This window comes from Sinocyclocheilus rhinocerous, unplaced genomic scaffold, assembly GCF_001515625.1.
Source record: "Sinocyclocheilus rhinocerous isolate Xijiao unplaced genomic scaffold, SAMN03320098_v1.1 scaffold663, whole genome shotgun sequence".
Lineage (NCBI taxonomy): Eukaryota > Metazoa > Chordata > Actinopteri > Cypriniformes > Cyprinidae > Sinocyclocheilus > Sinocyclocheilus rhinocerous.
Window position 1 is genome coordinate 201,803 of NW_015655996.1, and position 20,882 is coordinate 222,684.

Here is a 20,882-nt window from a genome sequence, read left to right on the forward strand (position 1 = left end):
CCCTTTAAATAAAAATCAATAATAAGCTCATTTAAAATGGCACAAAAGTAACCTCCCTACTGTCCTCATTCCAGATGAATGTCATCTTACATTTAAAGAAACATCTCAGAAACACGTTAGTCCCTGAGCAAGACTTCACTGATAAAAATGGCAAACACTAGTGATCCTACTAGCAGAAGTTCAGAGTTTCTGTGCGATCAGGATTTGCCGTTCAGTACAGGACCGAAGGTTTTTTTCTTTGGCTTTGGCGGGGCGACGGCCCATTTTGGCTTGGGCTGCAGGGACGTCAGGCCCAGAAGCTCACAGTACCTGTTACACTGATGCAGAACCTTGAACTGATCAATGAAGGACGTGGCACAGTTTCCCCTGAATCCCTTATAGCTGCAACGATAAAAAATACATTTGACTGCTTTCATAATAATTACATAATTTTAATGTAAATATTTAAATACTTATTTAAAAATGTATTATTATATACAACATTTATATTATATGTACATATTTAAATATCATTTAAATATATATTTAAATGTATTAAAATATCACATTTTTAAAGTATACATTTGTGATATTTTTCAATTAGAATTTACCCTTTTTTACAGGTGGCAATCCCAACATCTGTCAGTTTCATACCCACACCTGGACATAAAAGAGAACATTTGTGGTGCTAAAATTTGTATGCATCACTCCCTGCAGGATTCGAATGTACATCCTTCTCGTTAAACCAGCGTACTCGCAACATGTGTGCAACATATAGTCAAATAAGTTGATTATTTACCCTGCATATCTGTGACCAGCAGGTTGCCCTCGGTCTGTGTATAGACCCAGTGCTGGAAGGCGCAGCATTTCTGTCCCGCCTCAGAGTCTCTGCGCATCAGGTTGATCTCCTTCCCGTCCTTCACCGAGTACTTCACAAAGTCTCCCAGCAGCTCCTCCTCCAGCGTGGCGTAAGGGATGTTGTTAGACGGCCGGTGCACCAAATAAATAGGGATGATTCTGGGAATTTAAGGACAATTTAATGAATTAATACAAATAAGGAAAGAAACATGAGGTTTTTGAATAAAGTGTGTCTTAGAGTCTTATGAAATGTACACTAGCATTCAAAAGTTTACTTTCAAAACAATTATTTTTGATTTGATTTTATTCGTTTTAAATACTTTCATTCAGCAAGGATGCATTCAATTGATCAAACGTGACAGTAAAGACCTTTACATTGTTACAAATATATACATTTCAAATATTTAATAGTTCTTTTTTTCTATCAATAGCATGAAATAGTTACTAGACTGAAGAAAGCAAACTGAAATGTAATTTTATAATATAAATTTAGCATATGTGTTAAATATATACATATGATTTTTCAACAAGAATGCATTACATTGATTAAAAGTGAAAGAAAAGACATTTATAAAGCAACAGAAACGTTTTGTTTTTTTACTTTCTATTCCTCAAACTTATCACGGTTTCCACAAAATTATTAAGCAATACAACTATTTTCAACATTGATTATAATAAGAAATGCTTCTTGAGCAGCATATTAGAATGATTTCTGAAGGATCATGTGACACTGAAGACTGGAGTAATGATGCTGAAAATTCAGCTTTGCCATCACAGGAATAAATTAAATTTTAAAATACATTCAAATAGAAAACACTTATTTTAAATTAAAATAATATTTCACAATATCACTAATTTTACTGTATTTTTTATACATTGAAAATATTTTGAATGAAAAATATTTTGTAGTGTAGATGTTACTTTAATTAGAAAATCTTTGCTAACCCTTAAAAGTTCAGTTGTATCAAATTCAAACACTAAGGAAGTTTACTTATTAAAGTGCCCCTATTATGGATTTTTGAAAATTACCTTTCATGCAGTGTGTAACACAGCTTTAAGTGAATGAAAGCATCCTGCAAAAGTTTTAAATCTGAAAGTGCACCCGGTATAAAGTTATTTATTGTCTTTCAAAAGAAAGAGTCGACTCTGAATCATTAAAACGAGTCGTTTTTAAAACGAATCCCAAGCAGTTTCATGTTGACGTCAACATGAAACATTAGCATATTGCCCGCCCACTTGTTAGTCTTTTCCGTTGGTCTGAATGAAAATGCAGATTCATTCTTTGCCACTAGGTGCCGCTTTTGGAACGCTAAAAATAGCTGTTTCCCCGGTAACGCTGTACACAAAGCAGCACTGCGCTCACAAACGCTGCTTTATCAGGCATTACAGGCATGAGGAAATGAAAATGAGATCAATCTGACCAATCACCGCAGATTAGCGTCACGCAAAGGAGGGGTTTGGAAAAATGAATCGTTGAGCGAATCTTTTGGGAGTCCTTGAGCAAGTAAGGTAAAAACCAATGCATATTATAAGACAATGAAAGTGTTTTTGACCTTGCATGCATGTCAACCTGTTGTTGGGGACTGCCAAAACCAAAATATGAACTTTCATTACCCATAATAGGGGCACTTTAAGTAAATGTGGAAGCTTTTTCACCTCACACAATTACATTATGGTTAGAATTGAGTGATACACTGAAACAATACAAATACTCTATGTACAATTTTCCCAGCACTTTTTACACTTCACAAGTGTGTAGGGTCAGTTGTATTGTTATACTTACTCTGGCAACTCTCCAAATGATTCTGCAGACTTGGCCACACTGTTGTATGCTTTAATATATTCCCTGGCGGTATTCTGCACATGACATTCCTGGTTAATATAGAAAAAAATAATCAGTCCCAAATCTCCTCAAGTTAATTTCTTAATTAAACATCTCCCTGGAGACATCCATTCTCACCTCCACAGCCAGGCTGTAGTTCTTCTGGACAAGTTCCTCATTATTTTTGGTCCCATAGCCGATGGCATTGTGTACTTTCAGGACGCAGGGATGGCCGGGGTTGAAGCTTAGCAGATTGCCTTCTCTAAGAGTGGTTCTGAAAGCCTTGCGATGCATGCCTTCCCCGAAGTGGACCTTTTCACTCAGAATGCTCGCTGGTTGATTCTCTCCAAAGTATTGATCCGAGAGAAAATCTTCCTTAAAGAGAAGTGGGCTGCACTGGATGTTCTCCTCATCGCCATTCACAACCCTGGGCTCAGCTGGGAGATAATAGCATAAATAGGATGAGAACTGTTGTTAAACTAACCGTTCATACCCACAACCCATTAAAACATATACAGATGTCAGATTTTCATAAAAGAATATTTTCATCACACTGTTCATAATAGTTTAGCTACTCATAGGAATGCCAGATTCTCAAGAAATTAAAGGTCTGTTTACCTGGTTGATCATGACTCGGAATGACTAGTTCCATCAGCACTGAAATTACAAATTTTACACAGTTGAGTCAACGTGTGTAATAATAAGCCATCTTCTTGATTGTTTTCTCATGTTTCCAGATCTACAAAGTCAAGATTGGTTTCCCAGACACAAACTCTACGTATTTGACACTAAAATTGGGAAATATATACACTATCCTTCAAATGTTTTTTTTTTTAAAGAAATGAATGCTTTTATTCAGCAGGGACACACTAAAAATCTTAAATTGTATTAATATTTCGTTTTAATGTTTCATAAATTTTTGTTTTTTAATTATTTTATTTAATTATTTTTATTTATTTATTTTTTGATCATATAAATGCAACCTATAAAATAAATGCAGTTGTGCTGCTTAAATTTTTTGTGGAAACTGAGAATTTATTTTCAGGAGTCTTTGAATAAAAAGTATAAAAGAGCATTATTTATTTGAAACAGGAATAATTTCTAACATTATAAATGTATTTACTGTCACTTTTTATCAGTTTAATGCATCCGTGCTGAATAAAAGTATTAATTTCCTTTAAAAAAAAAAATACTGTCCCCAAACTTTGGACCGTAGTGTATTATGTATGGATTGTATTCATGCTGCACACATGCACACTTAAAGAATGTACTTCATTAACAGCCGAACTGTATCAAATGCAGTGAGCCATTTTGGTAGCAGAATAAGTCTATGGCTTTCTTTCAGTCTATTACATTAATCACCCTGCTAAAACTTCAGAGCATGAGTTCCTGCTATAACTTTCTGCTTAGTCATGGAGTACATCAGCAAATTAAAATCTTAAGAAAATCTTTAATCATTAGTCTGGGAAAGCAGACCTCTATTGGCGCTTTTCCACTGCAAGGTACGGCACGGTACGGCTCGGTACGGTTCACTTTTGGGGGGTTTTCCACTGGGTACAGTACCTGGTACCTGGTACTTTTTTTAGTACCACCTCGGTTGGGGTTCCAAGCGAACCGTACCGTTACCAAAACGTGACGTGTAAACTCTGCTGATCACGGATTGGCCGGAGAGACGCCCACTCTAAAGCGGTACTGAACTGCAGTGGAAACGCAAACCGAGCCAAACCGAGCCGTGCCGTGCCGTGCCGAGCCGAGTCGTACCACGCAGTGGAAAAGCGCCATATGTCTTACCCTCAGACGTGAGATGGTACTCTGAAGTCGAAACAGAAATTTTGGCGGCGTTTAGGCTGCATTTGTACAGCCCTAGATCTTTACTGCAAGCCTTTAGGATGGTCAAAGTGAAGCAGCCGTCATCCTTCTCTCTACAGAAAAAACAAAAACATTTTATTAAACATTTATATTAAATTAGTAACCCTTCACACATCTGGGCAAAGGGCACTAGAGACTAAGTATAGTGGTCAACACAGACCAGATGTTCATCCCCGAATCCTGATTATATGCAGTATAACTGCAATTACAACTCGGAAGGACCATTCTTTAAAGCAGAGGCCTGTTTGAGAGAGTCTGAGGCACAGTCAGCATTTAGTAGGAATGAATCACACTGTTATGTAAAAGGTTCATTTTGCTTCCACTCCAAGTCATGGCTGAATCACCAGAGCGCTGATGTTCAGTCAGGTCTCTGCCAAACTTTACAGCAGATTTGGACAGGAACAGAGTGCCACCAAGTGGTAAAAAAATCCTATAATGATGTCCTTTAGAAATGTGGTCATCTCAGCTAGCTAATTCCATTTGGAAACTTAATTTTGGAACCAGAGTCAGACGATAAAGTAGGTAGCTAATGTGAAACGGGCTGATAGGAAAAGAGCGTTTTTCTTACACTTTGTTTATCTCTGACAGAACTGTTCCCTCTTTAGTCCACTTAATGGTGGCATCAGGTGGGACGGGACTGAACTGGCACCCAAGCAAGATGTTCTGGGGGTCGTCAGGGACTGGGTCAGCCTGGATCTCTGAGACTACACGAGGAACCACAACTACAACAAAAACATATAAAAATGCATAATTTATAGTCCATTTTACAGAAATTTATTTGATAACCTCCTTCCATTGTATTCTACCCCCCAAAAAAACAACTTGAATCATCCTAAGGTGATTAGCTGGTCTCCCTAAGGTGGCCAAGCTGATCAGGCTAATCTGTTTTGTTGGTTTTAGAGATTTATGGTCAACTTGACCAATTGGCAAACCAGCTAAAACCACCTTAACTAGACTGGGAGACAAGCTAAACCAGCTTAAACCAGTTAAGGCCAGCAAACCACATCAGACTGGGTCAAATTGGATGATTCTGACATTTCTGACTCAGGAACACATACTATAAAAACACAAAATGTTCTAGTGCAGGGTCCAATCCTGCTCCTGGTGGGCCACTGTCCTGCAGAGTTTAGCTTTGGTCCTAATCAAACACACCTGAACCAGATAATTAAGGAAAACTTCCAGACAAGTGTGTTTTCGGCAAGTTAAAGCTAAACTCTGCCAGACATTAGGCCCCTGGGAGCAGAATTGGACATCCCTGTTCTAATGGATTGATATTTAATATGAAGTTGAACAGGAATGCATTTGGAGAACCTTCTTTGGGTGTTGGAGTCTTCTGCTTGACAACCTCACTGTAAGCTCTCCGGGTCGTATCTTCTCCATCTTTTCTTGCCTGGCGGAAAATTGCGGGCAGCTGTGGCCTTGTCCTTATCGGAACTGCTCCAGACAAGTTGTTTGCGATTCGCCTGCGTTTGATGTCGTCTTTCAGCATGCTGGATAAACACGTGCTCGGAGAATCTGAGGTGCATGTCTTATTTTCCATCTTGGCTGTGTTACTGGCATCTACTTTGAGTTTTATAGGAGTGGCTTTCTGAGTGGCATTTACGCCGTCAGGGTCCATCTTGGCCGCAAAACTCCCACTGGGTTCTACTTTGGGTCTCACTGACATGACTTTCTGAATGCTATCTTTGTTAGTAATGTCCAATTTGGTGGGAGGATGAGATGCTGGTTTATCCAGACCATTTGACGTCACCTTCACGTCAAGGTTCTCGGTCTTGCCACTCACGCTCTTCTGAGCGCTTCTGCTCCCTACGTCAGTCAGTTGATCATTCTCTGGTTTTGGCGTCCCATGCTGCGCATGCTTCTTTTTCTTTTTCCCTTGGGTTTTAGGAACGATCTTCTCTGTGATGACGATTGTTTCAATGACAGTAACTGGACGATCTTCACAACCACCTCCTTCTGAATTGAATTCATCTTTCACCTGGGATGGGGGCTGAAGATCTTGCTTTTTTGATGTTTGAATCCTGTGTTGCTGCTTCTCAGCTGGCTTCTCCTTATGTTTCGAGCGTGTTTTACCATCTGAAGAAGTTTTGGAAGTCTTGTGAGGCATAATGTCTGTTTTGGGTCGTTCCTCACAGTTTGACAAAGAAAAATGACTTAAATTGGGTTCTTCCAAGTCTAGAGTGACATATGCAACACTTTTGTCCTCAGACACCATAAAACGTTGTCCTGTGAGTAAAATTAACTTAGAAAGCTCTTTGCTGATGTCACTGGTATCACTGTACTCTGCTTTTCTCCTAGTATCCTTGATGGAAGGATCATCTGAATCTCCACAGGATGAAGATAAAGACTGGTCAGGACATGTGTGAAAGCAATCTTCAGAAGAATCGTCACTACTGATTGATTTTTGATCACTCTTAAGGTGTATCTCATTAATAATCCCTTTAGGTGGAAGGTCTAGATCAGCCTGTGGACTTTTCAATAGACTATGATGGAGAAAAGTATTTCCAGTATCGAGTGGAGCAAACGGCATAATAAACTCTGGAAATGTATTTCTTTCCTCATCTCTTGGCTTCACGGTACAGTCCTCTGTGTTAAAATGCCCAAACGATTCATTTCCTTTGGCAAGTCCCACCTCAGAAGACACGTGACTGTTCGATTGAGAGGGACATGTGTGGAGAGCAGCATCGGAACTGTGATGCCGCTCCTCTCCACTCACACAGTCAGTTAAATTCTTGTCGCTAATGTAAGCCGAGATCCTTTGAGAAGTAAAACTGCTTTCACGTTCCTCCTCGAAGACCAACCTGAGTTGGGAAACTTTGTCTCCGGTCACCTCAACCAGCACATTTCCTTCTGACTGAAACACAAAAACATTGAAAAAAAACATTAAATGTCATGGAGAAGACGCAGAGTTCTATCTCGAGACAAGAATTTAGAGGCAGACAGCATAGGAATTGAAGAATTTGTATCATTTGACAAGTCAATTTAGGCCTATTCTCATCCAAACTACATTTAGCTGTTTGTTTACATACCTCACTGACGCGATGGTCTGTCTAATGCAAAAACCATTTTGCTTTCATGCTGCAGTCTAAAGCCACATGTGGTTGGCAATGGAAGGAATCATCTCTATTATAGTGATCACAGCCGCTGTGTAATGTAAGTGAACCAATCACAGCTCTCCCGCTGTCTCATGGGTCTGTGGGATTGGAGAAACTGTCGTACAGTACGACACTGAGTTTGAGAGCAGGGGTCGTATTTCGGCCCTCAGCTGTGCTCATGCCCCTCACCCACTGCCTCTCCCGTTCCTCTTTTGCTCTTTGGACTATTATCATCCTCCACCCTCTATAATTAGTCTGCATTTCTGTTTATCAGTATTTTTCTTTGCACCTTACATTTCCTCAGCAGCCACAGCTGTCTGTCATGAGGAGGGTGGTGAATGTTTAAGTGTTAGTGAGTGCGTTTGAGCCATACTATGGTGATGGATTGTCAAAAATTGCTCTAAAAGTTAGCTAAATCACACCAAACCTCTTTTGAGTAGAAAACAGGGGGATAATAAAATAAATAAATAATACACATTTAGTAAAATATATATATATATATTGTTTAGTAAATGTTTAGTGTGTGAGAAAGAGAGTGTGTACATTCTGAAGTGATATTTTTGTGTGGAATGACTTGGCTCTTCCAGCACGCCTAGTGTCATAATAATGAAAGTCACGATGAAAGTGTTTTTGGAGGTGTACCATTGAATTCTTTGTACTACAGTACCTATCTATGGTATGTGAACAGTGTGTACAGTAAGCATTTAGTATCATGTTTATGCATGATGATACCACCACTGAACTATGGCTCCACCAAAGTACTTTTTGGGTACTAATGGTTTTAAAATTTGCATTTAATATGTGGTTATTTCAGTACAGTCAACCAAAACTAACCTTTAGTTTAAACCGAAAACCCTGACATGCAAATCTCTCAATGCAAATTGCAGAACATCAAAAGAAAACTCAGTCAAAACACCAGAGTCTACATCTGCCTGTGCTAATTGTATTTGAAATGTGATAGTCATCTCACCTTTGCACTCCAATGCTCTCCAGGGATGTGCTGACTTCCATAATGCTTGGCACTGATCTCATTTGCAGGAGACTTTGATGCATTAAGCATATCCACGACTGCATTATTATCTGGTTTATGGGATTCAGACCTCTCTAACAAACTCATGTTGTTCTCCATTGTTGTATTGTCCTGTCTGTCTGAGTCTGAATGAGAAGGAAGTCTATCTTCATCTCCTTGTTTAAAAAGAGTTCCATTAGTGTTATCAGACTCAACTAGTCCTCTACTCAAGGTTTGACCTGGTTCTTCTGATTCTAAGAGGTTCAGGGACAGACACGTCAGTCCAGTGTTGTTTGCATTATCAGGACTTGTCCTTTGCTCCAAAAAGTTGTCCTGGATTGCCATACCGAGCTTAAAACCAGTGCTTGAAGTGTTAACGCTGGTGAAAGAGTCTTCTGAATAGGTGCTAACTGCCTGGAACCAGTCTGAAAGTGCACTAGCCCAGCTGTCTGAGGATGACCGTCTCTCAACAGGTGCAAACCTCAGCTCCCAGTCTTCAGTCTGGTGGTCAATTGAAATGTTCTCTCTCCTGGAGTAATCAGAGGCTTTTGTGTTGTCTGGATGGGCCACGGGGGGGCTGGGAGAACATGAACGACCCAACTTGTCAAAAATAGCACCCTCATCCTCTTCACCTGCCAAGAACTGGCGAGCGTCCAGCCACAACTCGCTACAAGCCTCAACATCACGTTCTGTTCTTGTGAACTTTAAGCAAGCACCGTCGATCTCCTCAGAACAGTTATCTAAATCTCTATTCGTGACAGTTGTTGGGCAAGGGATCACTTGTGAGAGATCCTTCTCATGTTTTTCACCAATCTGTGAGGTTTCGTGCATGGATTGGGGGAAAAGTGGCTCTATTGTCTCACTTGGATCATTGCTACAAGTTGCCACCCAACCGATGTCCAAAGGGAATTTTGTATCAATCATTCTGTCAAGTATGGAATCATCAGTTCTGTTGGATTCTGATTCCGTTACATCATATTTTGAATCCTGTAGAAGATTCTGAACCATTTGGGTTAAAACGCCAGTGCAAAACTCAACATTTGAGGAAGCTAAGTCTTGATTTACAGTCTGAATGAGCTCACTGTCATTGACTGGCATGTCAGCTGTTTCCAAGACATTGTTGTTCAACCCCAAAGTATCTAATAATGCGGAGGCATGTGTTAAGATGTTTACAATGTCTGCTTCATGCAAATCAGCCAAAGATAGATGAACGCCAGTCTTCGGATCGTCTGTCTTTGGTATATGAGAGGTTGTGAAGCCACAACATGTCAAGTCATCTGCAATGTCATGCATTTCTGGATGAGTTTTATATGCAGTCGCCGCTTCCACTGCTACATTAACACCTTCAGATGAATCCCGGCAAGTCTGGATGAGGGATTCAGAGGAAGTTGCATCAGTCTCATTGCTTGCAATCAAGCATGAGCTTTGCTCACTGTTCATTACATCAGAAACAGTGTTTACCAAGGGATCATCATCATTAGCCATTTGGATAACCTCAAGTCCAGTGCTCTCAGAGGAGACATATCGGTTTAAAATGGTGTATTGGCTCATTTCTTCTTGCTTGTTGTCTTCTGTTAATAATAGAACTTCTGGACTCATCAAATTGTCATGAGCCTCATTTGGATCATCTTTAGTGTTTGAGTCACTATGTTTGTCATTTTGTTCATTGTCTATCATGTTGTCCATTAGGTGAATTAGTTTAGGGATGTTAATACCGTTTGTGATATTGTCAGTCTCCATTACAGCAGCAGTACTGAAGTCACAATTATCACTTTCATCATCATTTGGATTATTTATTTTCATTTCTATCATTGCAGTGTGATCCAGGGACTGCCTTAAGACTAAACCACTCTCATTTTCCCTTTCAATGTTTGTACTATGGATCTCAATTGTCCCGTCCTGGTGCGGAACTGGCATTAATCCTGAGCTTCCGGAGGCTGGATTAGGGTGTTGATCAGGGACTGGACTGAATCTGTCATCTGTCTGGTTGTCCGTGGCACGGGCAGACTCATTCTGCTCTATGGGTGGTGAAGCGAAGGAAGAGTTGACAGCATCTGTGTCCAAGAACAGCAGATTGTCTGGGACGGTCATGTCAACCCGCTCAGCTGTCATCTCCTCTCTCTGCATCACTGCACACACGTCACTGCAAGAGAGGAAATGGAAGAAGAGAAAAAAATAAGAAACAATTAGACGCATAAAAAATTAGAGCTATAGATCATTTCAAAAAGCAAGATTCAAATAATAATAATAATAAAATATCCAAATAATTTTTAAAAAGTACTGTGGCTTTTAGACATGGTAACATGGCATTCTTTTTAGTAGCTTGCCTTAGAGTAATATTGTATAATACTATGGTACATTAATATGTTTATCATTCATCTGATACTATCAGTACACCATTGTACAACCAATGTAATGGACATCATAGGCAAAATTATGCCACTATACCACTATATTGTGAGCTCTATGTATTTTTATTAAAATATCTAAATATTCTTTAAACAAGATACATTTGAGATTAAACTTTAAATATTGCATTATTTAATAATGATGACTAGCAGCCAAACCATAAAACCTGACGACCTTTGACAGACTCGTTACCTCAGTTTGGACACATCTGTTATGAGCGATTGAGTCCAAAGATCTCACTCTTAAAGCAGCCGGTGCTCAGCATCAGATCCCTGCAGGCAGAACACAAATGGTTTGTCCCAAGAGAGAGAGAGACAGAGAGAAAGAAAACCCAGACAATGAAGCAGATCAATTTTTTTTTACATCCAAATGGGCAATAATACTCAACGGTGATGTAGGTCTGGAGAATATGAGGTTCACGTAAAGCTGACAGGTCTTGGGGGTTTGGGGAGAGGGTTTATTTTAAGTCCACATCCCCCTTAGTTCAAAGTGGGTTACCTGATAGCAGAGACATGTGCCATGCCGGACGATTTATCACTTCACAGCTATATTTGCCTGCCTTGCGATCATCAGAGTTGACAAACATCATGAAGATCATCTCTGAGGTGTTTTCATCTGTGAGGCCAGAATGAGCAGTAATGATATTACTGTCAGAACAGTGGAGCAGAATTTGACATTGAAAGGTATTTTAATGCCTCTCAGGGGCGAGTGTTTATCCTGCATCGGTGTTACAGACGCAGATAGAGGGTTTTTTTAAATAAGAAATGTTTAAAGCTCCACAGGGAGGATCTGATCTACAAGCTTTGACGCAGAGGAAGAAGATCACAAGGTTCTCAGAAGTGCTTCGTTCTTTCCTTAGACAAGATCTACATCTCTTTTACCTCCACACTCTCTCTTTCTAGCGCACACATCTGTAATGTGAGGTGGCCTTCCCAACAGGTGCATTTGATTCGAGGAACACACAGTTATGGAAACTTGCTCCCTCTGTCTTAACATCTAATTCATGAAACTGTCAACAAGCAGCATGCTTGATTTTTCCCATCTATTGTGTTATTCAAGAAACAAATGACCCAGTAACAAGAATTCTGTCATCATTTACTCTCCCTCGTGTTCTCATTTCGAAAAAAAGGTGAATTTATTTTTTTAAATAATGCAATACAATTATGATTTTACCCCTCATGCAATCATGAGAACAGAACTTTCAAGCTTAAAAAATGATGCAAATGCACAAGTAGTCCATGCAACTTTATGCATTATATTCCAAGTCTTTTCCGTGTGGTGCATGGATTACAAACTGACAAAATTGGCATGCAAAATTTCCTGCAAAGGATGCGAAATGAGGTTCAATATGAAGTTAAATATTATGGCAATTCCTTTGAATCCAAAGTTGAGTTCATCAAAGCGTTTCATTGTTATGTTTAATATCTCCCACAATTTACAAGGGTCTCTGGATGCAACAAATTTAACCAACATACTCTGGCTTAGGGTTGGCACAGGTCGAGAAACCTTTAAGCTTTGCAGGCTGTTAAAATCACACTGAGGTTTCAGTCTTCAGAATGTGTTGCCTTATGATTGATCCCTGTGGGAACATACTGTCTTCACTCCTTCAGTGTCCTACTGTAAACCTCTGAGGGCGTAAACCCCTGACTCCAGTCTGTGTCCTGAGACCGGGTCATGAACAACACACACACACACACACGCACACACACACACACGCGCACACACACACACACACACGTTGGGTTTCCAAGTTTTATGGGGACATTCCATAGACCTAATGGTTTTTATATTGTACAAACAGTATTTTCTATTACCTTACCCTAACCATACCCTTAAACCTATCGCTCACACAAAGCTTTCTGCATTTGTAGATTTTCCCAAAAAAAAAAAAGACGTATAAGCTGTTTTCCTCATGGGGATAAAAAAAAAAATGTCCATACAAAGTCATTTGCTGGTATTAATATACTTGTGGGGACATTTGGTCTAAGGTAGGATAATGATAATAGGATGGACTGGAATAAAATTTAATAAATACGGTTTAAAAACTTGACAGCAATAAACAATTGCACTTTATTTTAAGGTGACATTGCTACAGTGTAATTACACATTTAAGTACTGAATAATATTAATTAACAAGACGGACTTACTATAGGGTTAGGATTTACTTTATGGTTATTTATGCATAATGTACTGTTATTAATATAGTATGAACATGAAACATGAATAAAACATCAAAATATTTATTTAATATATATACAAATCAATACAAAAACGAGGAATGGGTTGCACATTATATTGTCTTTTTGCTTATTAAAATGATTAAAATGAATTAAAATTAGTTTTTATAACAATGAAATGAATATCAGTTTGATAGATTGTCAACATTTGGATTTATTTGAATTATTAGATAAAGTTAAGAACGTCAAAACGTTCATTCCTGGTTAATTTGATGATAAATAGAGATTATAGATATTAAAATGCAAACATACAAAAATTTAAACATCTTCAAAAATATATATATTCTTAAACACCTTCAAGTGTGTGTGTGTGTGTGCGCGTGTGAATATATATATATATATTGTGTGTGTTAAACGATGAATATATATATATATATATATATATATATATATGGTCACGGTTCATGCTTTTACGACTCTCATCTGGTTTGTGTGATGTTTGGAAATGCCTTACATTTTTCTATCTTTATTATTATTATCATTATTATTAATTATTTATTTAATTATTTTATTGTTTGGAGGACTGAATACACACACTCAAACTGATTGTACATTAGACTTTGACACCTAAAAACCTTTATTGATCTGTGTGACAACTAGCCACAGTCTCCCCTAAACTGATTTGTGGCTTATGAATTTCTACTAGGCATTTGTTTCCCTGCGTTTTGGATGTGATGAGTGGCAGAATAAAAGAACACAAATTATTTATATATACTGTATATATATTATATGATGATCTAACCTCATATTTGCATGGAGATCCTAATAAAGTTATTAAACGTAATCTCCAAATCATCTCTTTGTGCAAACACTGGAACAAACCAATATATCCTTATTCAGAGAAAATCTAAAAGAAAAGAAAAGCCTCAAGCACACACACACACATTCCTATAAATGTGTTATTTGAGCAGACGCCTCTCATACAGTCAAGCAGAGGAATGCCATTACTTTACAAAAAACATATTCTTGTAAACAGAGATAATTTGAAATATTGTGCAGTTTTATGAGGTTCAAAAATGGGTTCAGCATTCAATATTCTTTCATTGATGGGTATTTTTAAAGTAGGAACCATAAAAAAATAGATTAAACAAATATTTATCTCACATTGTTATCATTAAAATTACTGGCACGGTCACATTTTCCACAGCAAGAGCTGCTGACCTTTTAAATCTAAACAGGATGACAGCTTATGATCTGAGGTTTTGGCACCACAAAAAAACAAACAGACAATGTTACATGATTCAATGTGTGTGTGGTGTATTATTTTATAACACTGATACATTTATGAGCGGGTCAGTGACAGCATTGTGTTGGAAACAAGAACAGGTGTGGACAGGCTGTAGGTCTTCAACACAGCATGACCATTCCTGTGTGTTTAACAAGCAGTGTTGATATTTTGTGTCAGTGTGTGTGTGTGTGTCTGAACAGTTGCTGGGCAGACACAGGCCGGAAAGACTAACAAACACACACGTCATGTCTTGAGGTGAAGACCCACCCAGTTATTTTACACTAATAAAATACCAAGTACCGCTTTGATCCCAAAACAGTTCTGCAACCACACACACCCTTCATCATAAACACTGATATGAGGACTTGTACGTCTTGTACTAATTTGTTTTCTTGTAGACTCGGCCTTGATGTCTTCGCAGATACTTCAAAATAGAATATTGTGGTTTATACATTAGGCCTACGTACTGTTTTGGAAAGTACGGTTTGTGATGGCACCATGGTATACTGATGGTATTAGATGGAAATGCCATGGTAATTACACTATTTGCAATGGGTTCTACATTACCATACTATCTATGTTGCATGCATATATTTAAATGTTTTAATCTAATTAAGAGATAATATCATTTTGTAATCACCATGTAGCACTGATATTGGGGTCTAAAATTGTACTCATGCTCTTGTATTCTTATCAAAGAACAGAGTAGCACTTCACACTCAAAGCACTTCAGACACACACATGTTAAACAGTGTTAAAAACAGAATGTACAGGGGTTGAGTGTAGACTTATTACGCGAATAGCCTTCAAATTTGTATTAAATCAAGGTTAATCTCACATCTAAAAGCTTATGATATGTTTTGTCATAAAAAGACAAAATGTATTCCATTAAAATTTTAATTAGAAACATAAAAAGTGAAAACTGGGCTAATAAAGTACAACCAAGTAAGCCCAACCCCTTTAATATTTTTCCTGTTTTATTAATCAGTTTAGTAATTGACATTTTTTTAGTACCCATTTAATAATAACCAAACATACATGCTTCTTTTTTCACAAATCATTCCCACACTATAGTGTTAAATTATAATGAAATCCATCTTTTCAAATAGAAAAAAAATATATATGTAAGTATATAAAAGAGAAGAAACTAATTGCAGATCTGACAAAAAAGAAAATCTGATTTATGAATCTGTCTTAATCTCTTTGGAGAGTGTTTCATATAGATCTATTTTTATTTTTATTTTTTAATTGATTGATCAAAAGTAGTAGCAGTAAAAACTTGTATGTTGTTACAGAAACAAAATCGTATAAATTCTGTTTTGAACATTCTATTGATCAAAGAATTTCGAAAATGTACCACAGTTTCTACAAAAAATATTTTAAAGAATATATTTTAAAGAATAAAAAGGAACAACTGATTTAAAATGTTTCTTAAGCACTAAATAAGCATTTTATAATGATTTCTGAAATATCATGTGACATTGAAGACTGGAGTAATGATGCTAAAATATTTAAAATACCAAACAGTTATTAGAATTTGTAATACTATTTCACAATTTTATGTTTTTTTAAATACATGCATACTTGGCGAGCATAAGAGACTTCTTTCAAAAACATTTTTTTTAAACCATGTACTGACCCCAAACTTTTGTTTCATATTCAAGTGGGCCGGAGGTATGCGCTTAAGTGGATCATTTCCCCTATATACGTAAATGCAATCAGCACCCAGCACCACACAGACAGTCTTTCTATACTCTAAAGTCCTAAATCACAAATCTCTGTGCAACCACTCATGAAAATGAGCTTGTTTGAAGGTTTAATTGTGCTGTTATTCCCAATCCAGATACATGCTTACAGATCTAGTCTTGTTTTGACACAGAACCTTAAGCATTCGTCAGTGGAGATATGGAAAACGTCCAGAGTGTCAGCTTTCTGAAGTCAGTTAAATATAACCTCACTAGTACGTGTTGTTGCACGGGGCAACGCTACTTCTTGCTACACACTCTGAATCACTGTATATGCGATATATGTGCACGGTAGGGGGTTAAAAGAGGGCGAGAGGGGCTTCAACCGAAAGTAGGGCAGCCTTTGACTTCATTCACAGAACGACAACCCAGCTGGCTCAAAAAAGGGACTCTTTGATGAAAAGCCACGTCACAAATTTACTGAAAATTTACTCACCCTCAGGCCATCCAAGATGTAGATGAGTTTATTTTAGAACAGATTTGAAGAACTTTAGCATTACATCACTTGCTCACCAATGGATCCTCTGCAGTGAATGGGTGCCGTCAGAATGAGAGTCCAAACAGCTGATAAAAGCATCACAATAATCCACAAGTAAATCATACGACTCCAGACAATCAGTTTACATCTTTTGAAGTAAAAATCTCTGTGTTTGTAATAGACAGATCAATTATTAAGGCGTTTTAACTTCAAACCGTTGCTTCTGGCCAAAACACGAGTCTATAAAAACACTTCACTGAAAAAATCCATCTCCTGTTGTCCTCTCACATGATAATCCACATATTTGTTTAGCTGTTTTGGACTGTTTTCGCTTGTAAACAGTGCTTGATCTGTGCATATTTCTCTCCTGATTCAGATGAGATGACTTCTTCACTGGAGAAAGAGATATACTGGAACTCGTATTTTAGTCATAAGCAATGGTTAAAAACGTCATAATGGATTTGTTTATTACAAACATACAGCTTTTCGCTTCACAAGACGGACTGAAGTCGTGTGGGTTACTTATGGATTATTGTAATGTTTTTATCAGCTGTTTGCACCCATTCACTGCAGAGGATCCATTGGTGAACAAGTGATGGAATGCTAAAATTCTCCAAATTCTTTCCAATGAACAGACAAACTCATCTGCATTTCTGTCAGGACCACTATCGTCAAAGATGATTGACAATTAGCATACAGTTTGGATTGGCGGTATGGTTCTGTTCTGGGCAAGAACTCCCTGCGCATCCATGCAGCCTAGCATGGATGAGAGCAGGGAGAGCAGCGATAACCCCCCCAGGGAAAACAGAACAGAGTTGATTGGCCTCTTGATGTTGATTGTCCTCTTATGATTCAGATTTTGTGACTTGCCTTATTACAGAAGGCACACGGGTGGGTAATAGCATGTGTGACCACACATTTGAAGAATTTAGGAGGAGAGACTGTAATATATTGCGAACTTGAGTTATAATACCTGTTTTAGATTATCTGGCAAGAATATGTTTTGTGGCATCCCAAATAAAGATGATTAACAATGTTTTATGCAGTATTGAAAGCTTTCTTTGTGTTCTGAACTGTCTAATGATTTGTTTTTTAGTTTGTTTTTTACTTTAAAATGATGGATTGTTAAATGACTCATCTTTCACTTTCTGCAATTAAGATGTGGCCGCCTCAATTACACTTCAGATACTGATGTCTGGTCCTTGTTTTATTGTTATGAGCTGCTCACACTTGAAGTACTCATATTTACGCTTGCGTGTGACATCAGCTCATCTCATGTATGACATTATTCCATTTTTGCAGAGACCCATTTCATAGTCCCTGCATACCTCAAAAACAGGCTGTTGTAACATTAAGTACCATGGTGTTACCCTTCAATGCCATGATTATACTATGGTATCATCACAGTACATTGTTTTTAATCTCTGTGAGTTACTAAAAACAGGCAGTGTCACTATATGACAACATAAACTAATAAACTTTAGTTCATCTGTTAATTCTGTACATCAAATCATTTATTTAGTGCATTCAAATAACAACACCAAAAGTCTCTAACACTGTTCATAAACAGCAATCTACAGCTTTCAAACAGAATGAAATTAGAAAATTGGGGACAATGAATGAATAAATATACTGTACTTAAATCTTCTTGTTTCTCTTAAATATATAAATATATTTAACTCTTCTTTTTAAATCTTCTCTTCACCTTCCAGTTTTGAGGTAAAGAAGCAGGACTTATCGTCTTGACAGAAAGAGATACGGCTTTTCAATTAGCACAGTTAACACGTAACCTACAGAGATTGTCAACAGCAGGTGACCCAGAAACAGGTAGAACTGAGGACAGAAAACATTGATGATTAAAAATGGCATTCAGAAGGAGAAAAAAAAGTTTACCATGACCTACCTATTATTATGATATGCCATTTGATAAAAACATGTAACACATACACATATATATATATGTGTGTGTGTGTGTGTGTGTGTGTCTGTGTCTGTATATACTGTATATATTAGGGGTTGCACCGACTAATCGACTAGTCGACTTCAATGCTCTGCCTATTGCATATTAAAATATTAAGCAACACAAGCGTTTTCAATATTGATAAGAATAAATGTTTTTGAGCTCCAAATCAGCATATCTGAATGGTTTCTGAAGGATCATGTGACACTGAAGTAATGATGCTGAAAATTCAGCTTTGCCATCACAGGAATAAATTATATTTTAAAATATTTTAAAATGAAAATGTTTTAATTGTAATAATATTTCACAATATTCCCGTTTTAACTGTATTTTGATCAAATGCACACTGTCCTGCACACTATCATCTGCATTTATTTGAATTGAATACTTACAAAGTTGAAGTCTGTGTAGTGCATGGTTGTCTCTTGTTTGCCGTTGTACAGTATAATAATGATGGGGTGGATCAGATAACAGGCAAAGCTGATGTTAGACAAAGAAGCCCAAAGGCCTAGAGACAGAATTTTATCCACAAAACCTGTGCAGACAGATAAATATTTAGGTACGTTTTAACAGAAGCCTCTCATATGCATTTTTATTTGGCTGTCAGTTATTATGTTATTCCTCATTTGTCCTAATTATTTATTCAAATATGAGTTTTCAAAGTTCTTCTATTTACCTCCGTATCCTTCCTCACAGGCCAGGATGATCCAAACCAAAGTCAGGGCCCAAAGTGAGCGGTGCGTCCCCTGATAAACAGCATGAGGAAAGGACGGATATGGCGGGACATCTCTCAGTACATAGGCCAATCCAACTAAGAGGGCCATGACTGACAGCGAGCAGAGCCAACCTATGACTGCCTGCCACTGTCACATAGCAAAAATGATCTGTTATGAGACTGAAAACAACTTTTTGATGTAAAAAAAGCAATAAAAAGCATTAAAGACATTGCCTGTTGCTTTATAAGTGTCTCTTTCTTAGTTGTCATGTATATTCCAGCAAGAATCCCCAGTAGATATGGCCCATATCTTGTGTAGGGTTTGTTGTAGTAATACTGAAAATAGCTTTCGTATGCCCTGAAACAAGTCAGCCAGTACATAATATAAATGAATAGCATTTAAAAAGCAATCGGAAACAATTAGGTAACATTAAAGTGAACAAAAATCAGACTCTTGGTACTAAAACTGCATTGCACTTGGCAGCTGCTAGAGGCCTTAATTGCAGTGGTCTAGAAATGCACACATTGCTCGTGTGATTACGTCTCATTGGGAGTGTTTTCTCAGTTTAACGTTGCAATTAAGAAATGATCTCTTACAGAGTGGTTGGCTGGTGCACAGGGAGATGCAGCAAACTGGTGATCAGAGCTCCTGTTACACTGGAGATCATTAGGAGAACAACCGACACGACGACAACCACACTTTTGTTTCTGGAAATAAGCAAAGAGGTGATGTTTATGACCTGGGAACAACTGGCAATCCTGACATGGGTGAATCTCACAAAACCTGTCGAGAACATTTCAGATTTTACCCAAAACAAAATTTAAAGAAAAAATGAGAACACATGGTAAGAAAACAAAGCCTGTTTTTAGAACTATTCAGAAATTTTGCATTGCATTCTCATTACAGCAATGTAAAAAAAAATCTCATTCTTATTACTAATACACAACCTTTTAAAATAAAGGAATACTTTCATTCAGCATGGCTGCATTAAATTGATCAAAAGTAACAGATAATGTTCAAAATTGATCAAAATTTGAACATTATCTGTTCAAATTGATCAAAAGTGACAGATAATGACAGATACAATGTTTTTTTTATCTTTTAAACTTTCTATTAATTTTAGTATTTCTTAGACTACTAAAAAACTATCAAGGTTTTCACAAAAATATTAAGCACAACTGTTTTCAGCACTGATAAGAAAATAAGAAATATTTCTTATTCAGGAGATTAGAATGATTTATGAAGCATCATGTGACATTGAAAATTAAGTTTTGCCAGTAATTTATTTTTGAAATACATTACAGTAGGAAACAATTCTTTGAAATTGTAATAAAATTTCACAATATTACTGTTTTTACTAGTTTTTTTTATACTAAATCTTACTGACCTCAAACCTTTGAATGATAGTGATTTATATATATATATATATATATATATGTGTGTGTGTGTGTGTGTGTGTGACCCTGGACCACAAAAC

The 20,882-nt window shown here is 37.3% G+C and overlaps 2 protein-coding genes across 2 annotated transcripts in view; both read right to left on the minus strand.

Moving 5' to 3' along the window:
- LOC107719065 (uncharacterized) lies at positions 1-11,313 on the minus strand. The gene is made up of 11 exons (XM_016526366.1): positions 11,234-11,313; positions 8,594-10,775; positions 5,840-7,382; positions 5,097-5,250; positions 4,451-4,581; positions 3,278-3,316; positions 2,798-3,096; positions 2,621-2,709; positions 779-996; positions 591-639; positions 1-381 (listed from the first exon to the last, which is right to left on the minus strand). The coding sequence occupies exons 2-11, from the start codon at positions 10,757-10,759 to the stop codon at positions 198-200; spliced, it is 4,872 nt and encodes a 1,623-aa protein (XP_016381852.1). The 5' UTR covers positions 10,760-10,775; positions 11,234-11,313; the 3' UTR covers positions 1-197.
- Positions 11,314-18,463: 7,150 nt separating this feature from the next.
- The window catches only part of LOC107719080 (nose resistant to fluoxetine protein 6-like), an 8,360-nt gene continuing 5,941 nt past the window's right edge, over positions 18,464-20,882 (minus strand). The window contains 5 exon segments of the mRNA XM_016526398.1: positions 18,464-18,562; positions 19,082-19,224; positions 19,366-19,552; positions 19,639-19,762; positions 20,002-20,112. Of these exon segments, the coding sequence (XP_016381884.1) occupies positions 18,464-18,562; positions 19,082-19,224; positions 19,366-19,552; positions 19,639-19,762; positions 20,002-20,112 (664 nt within the window).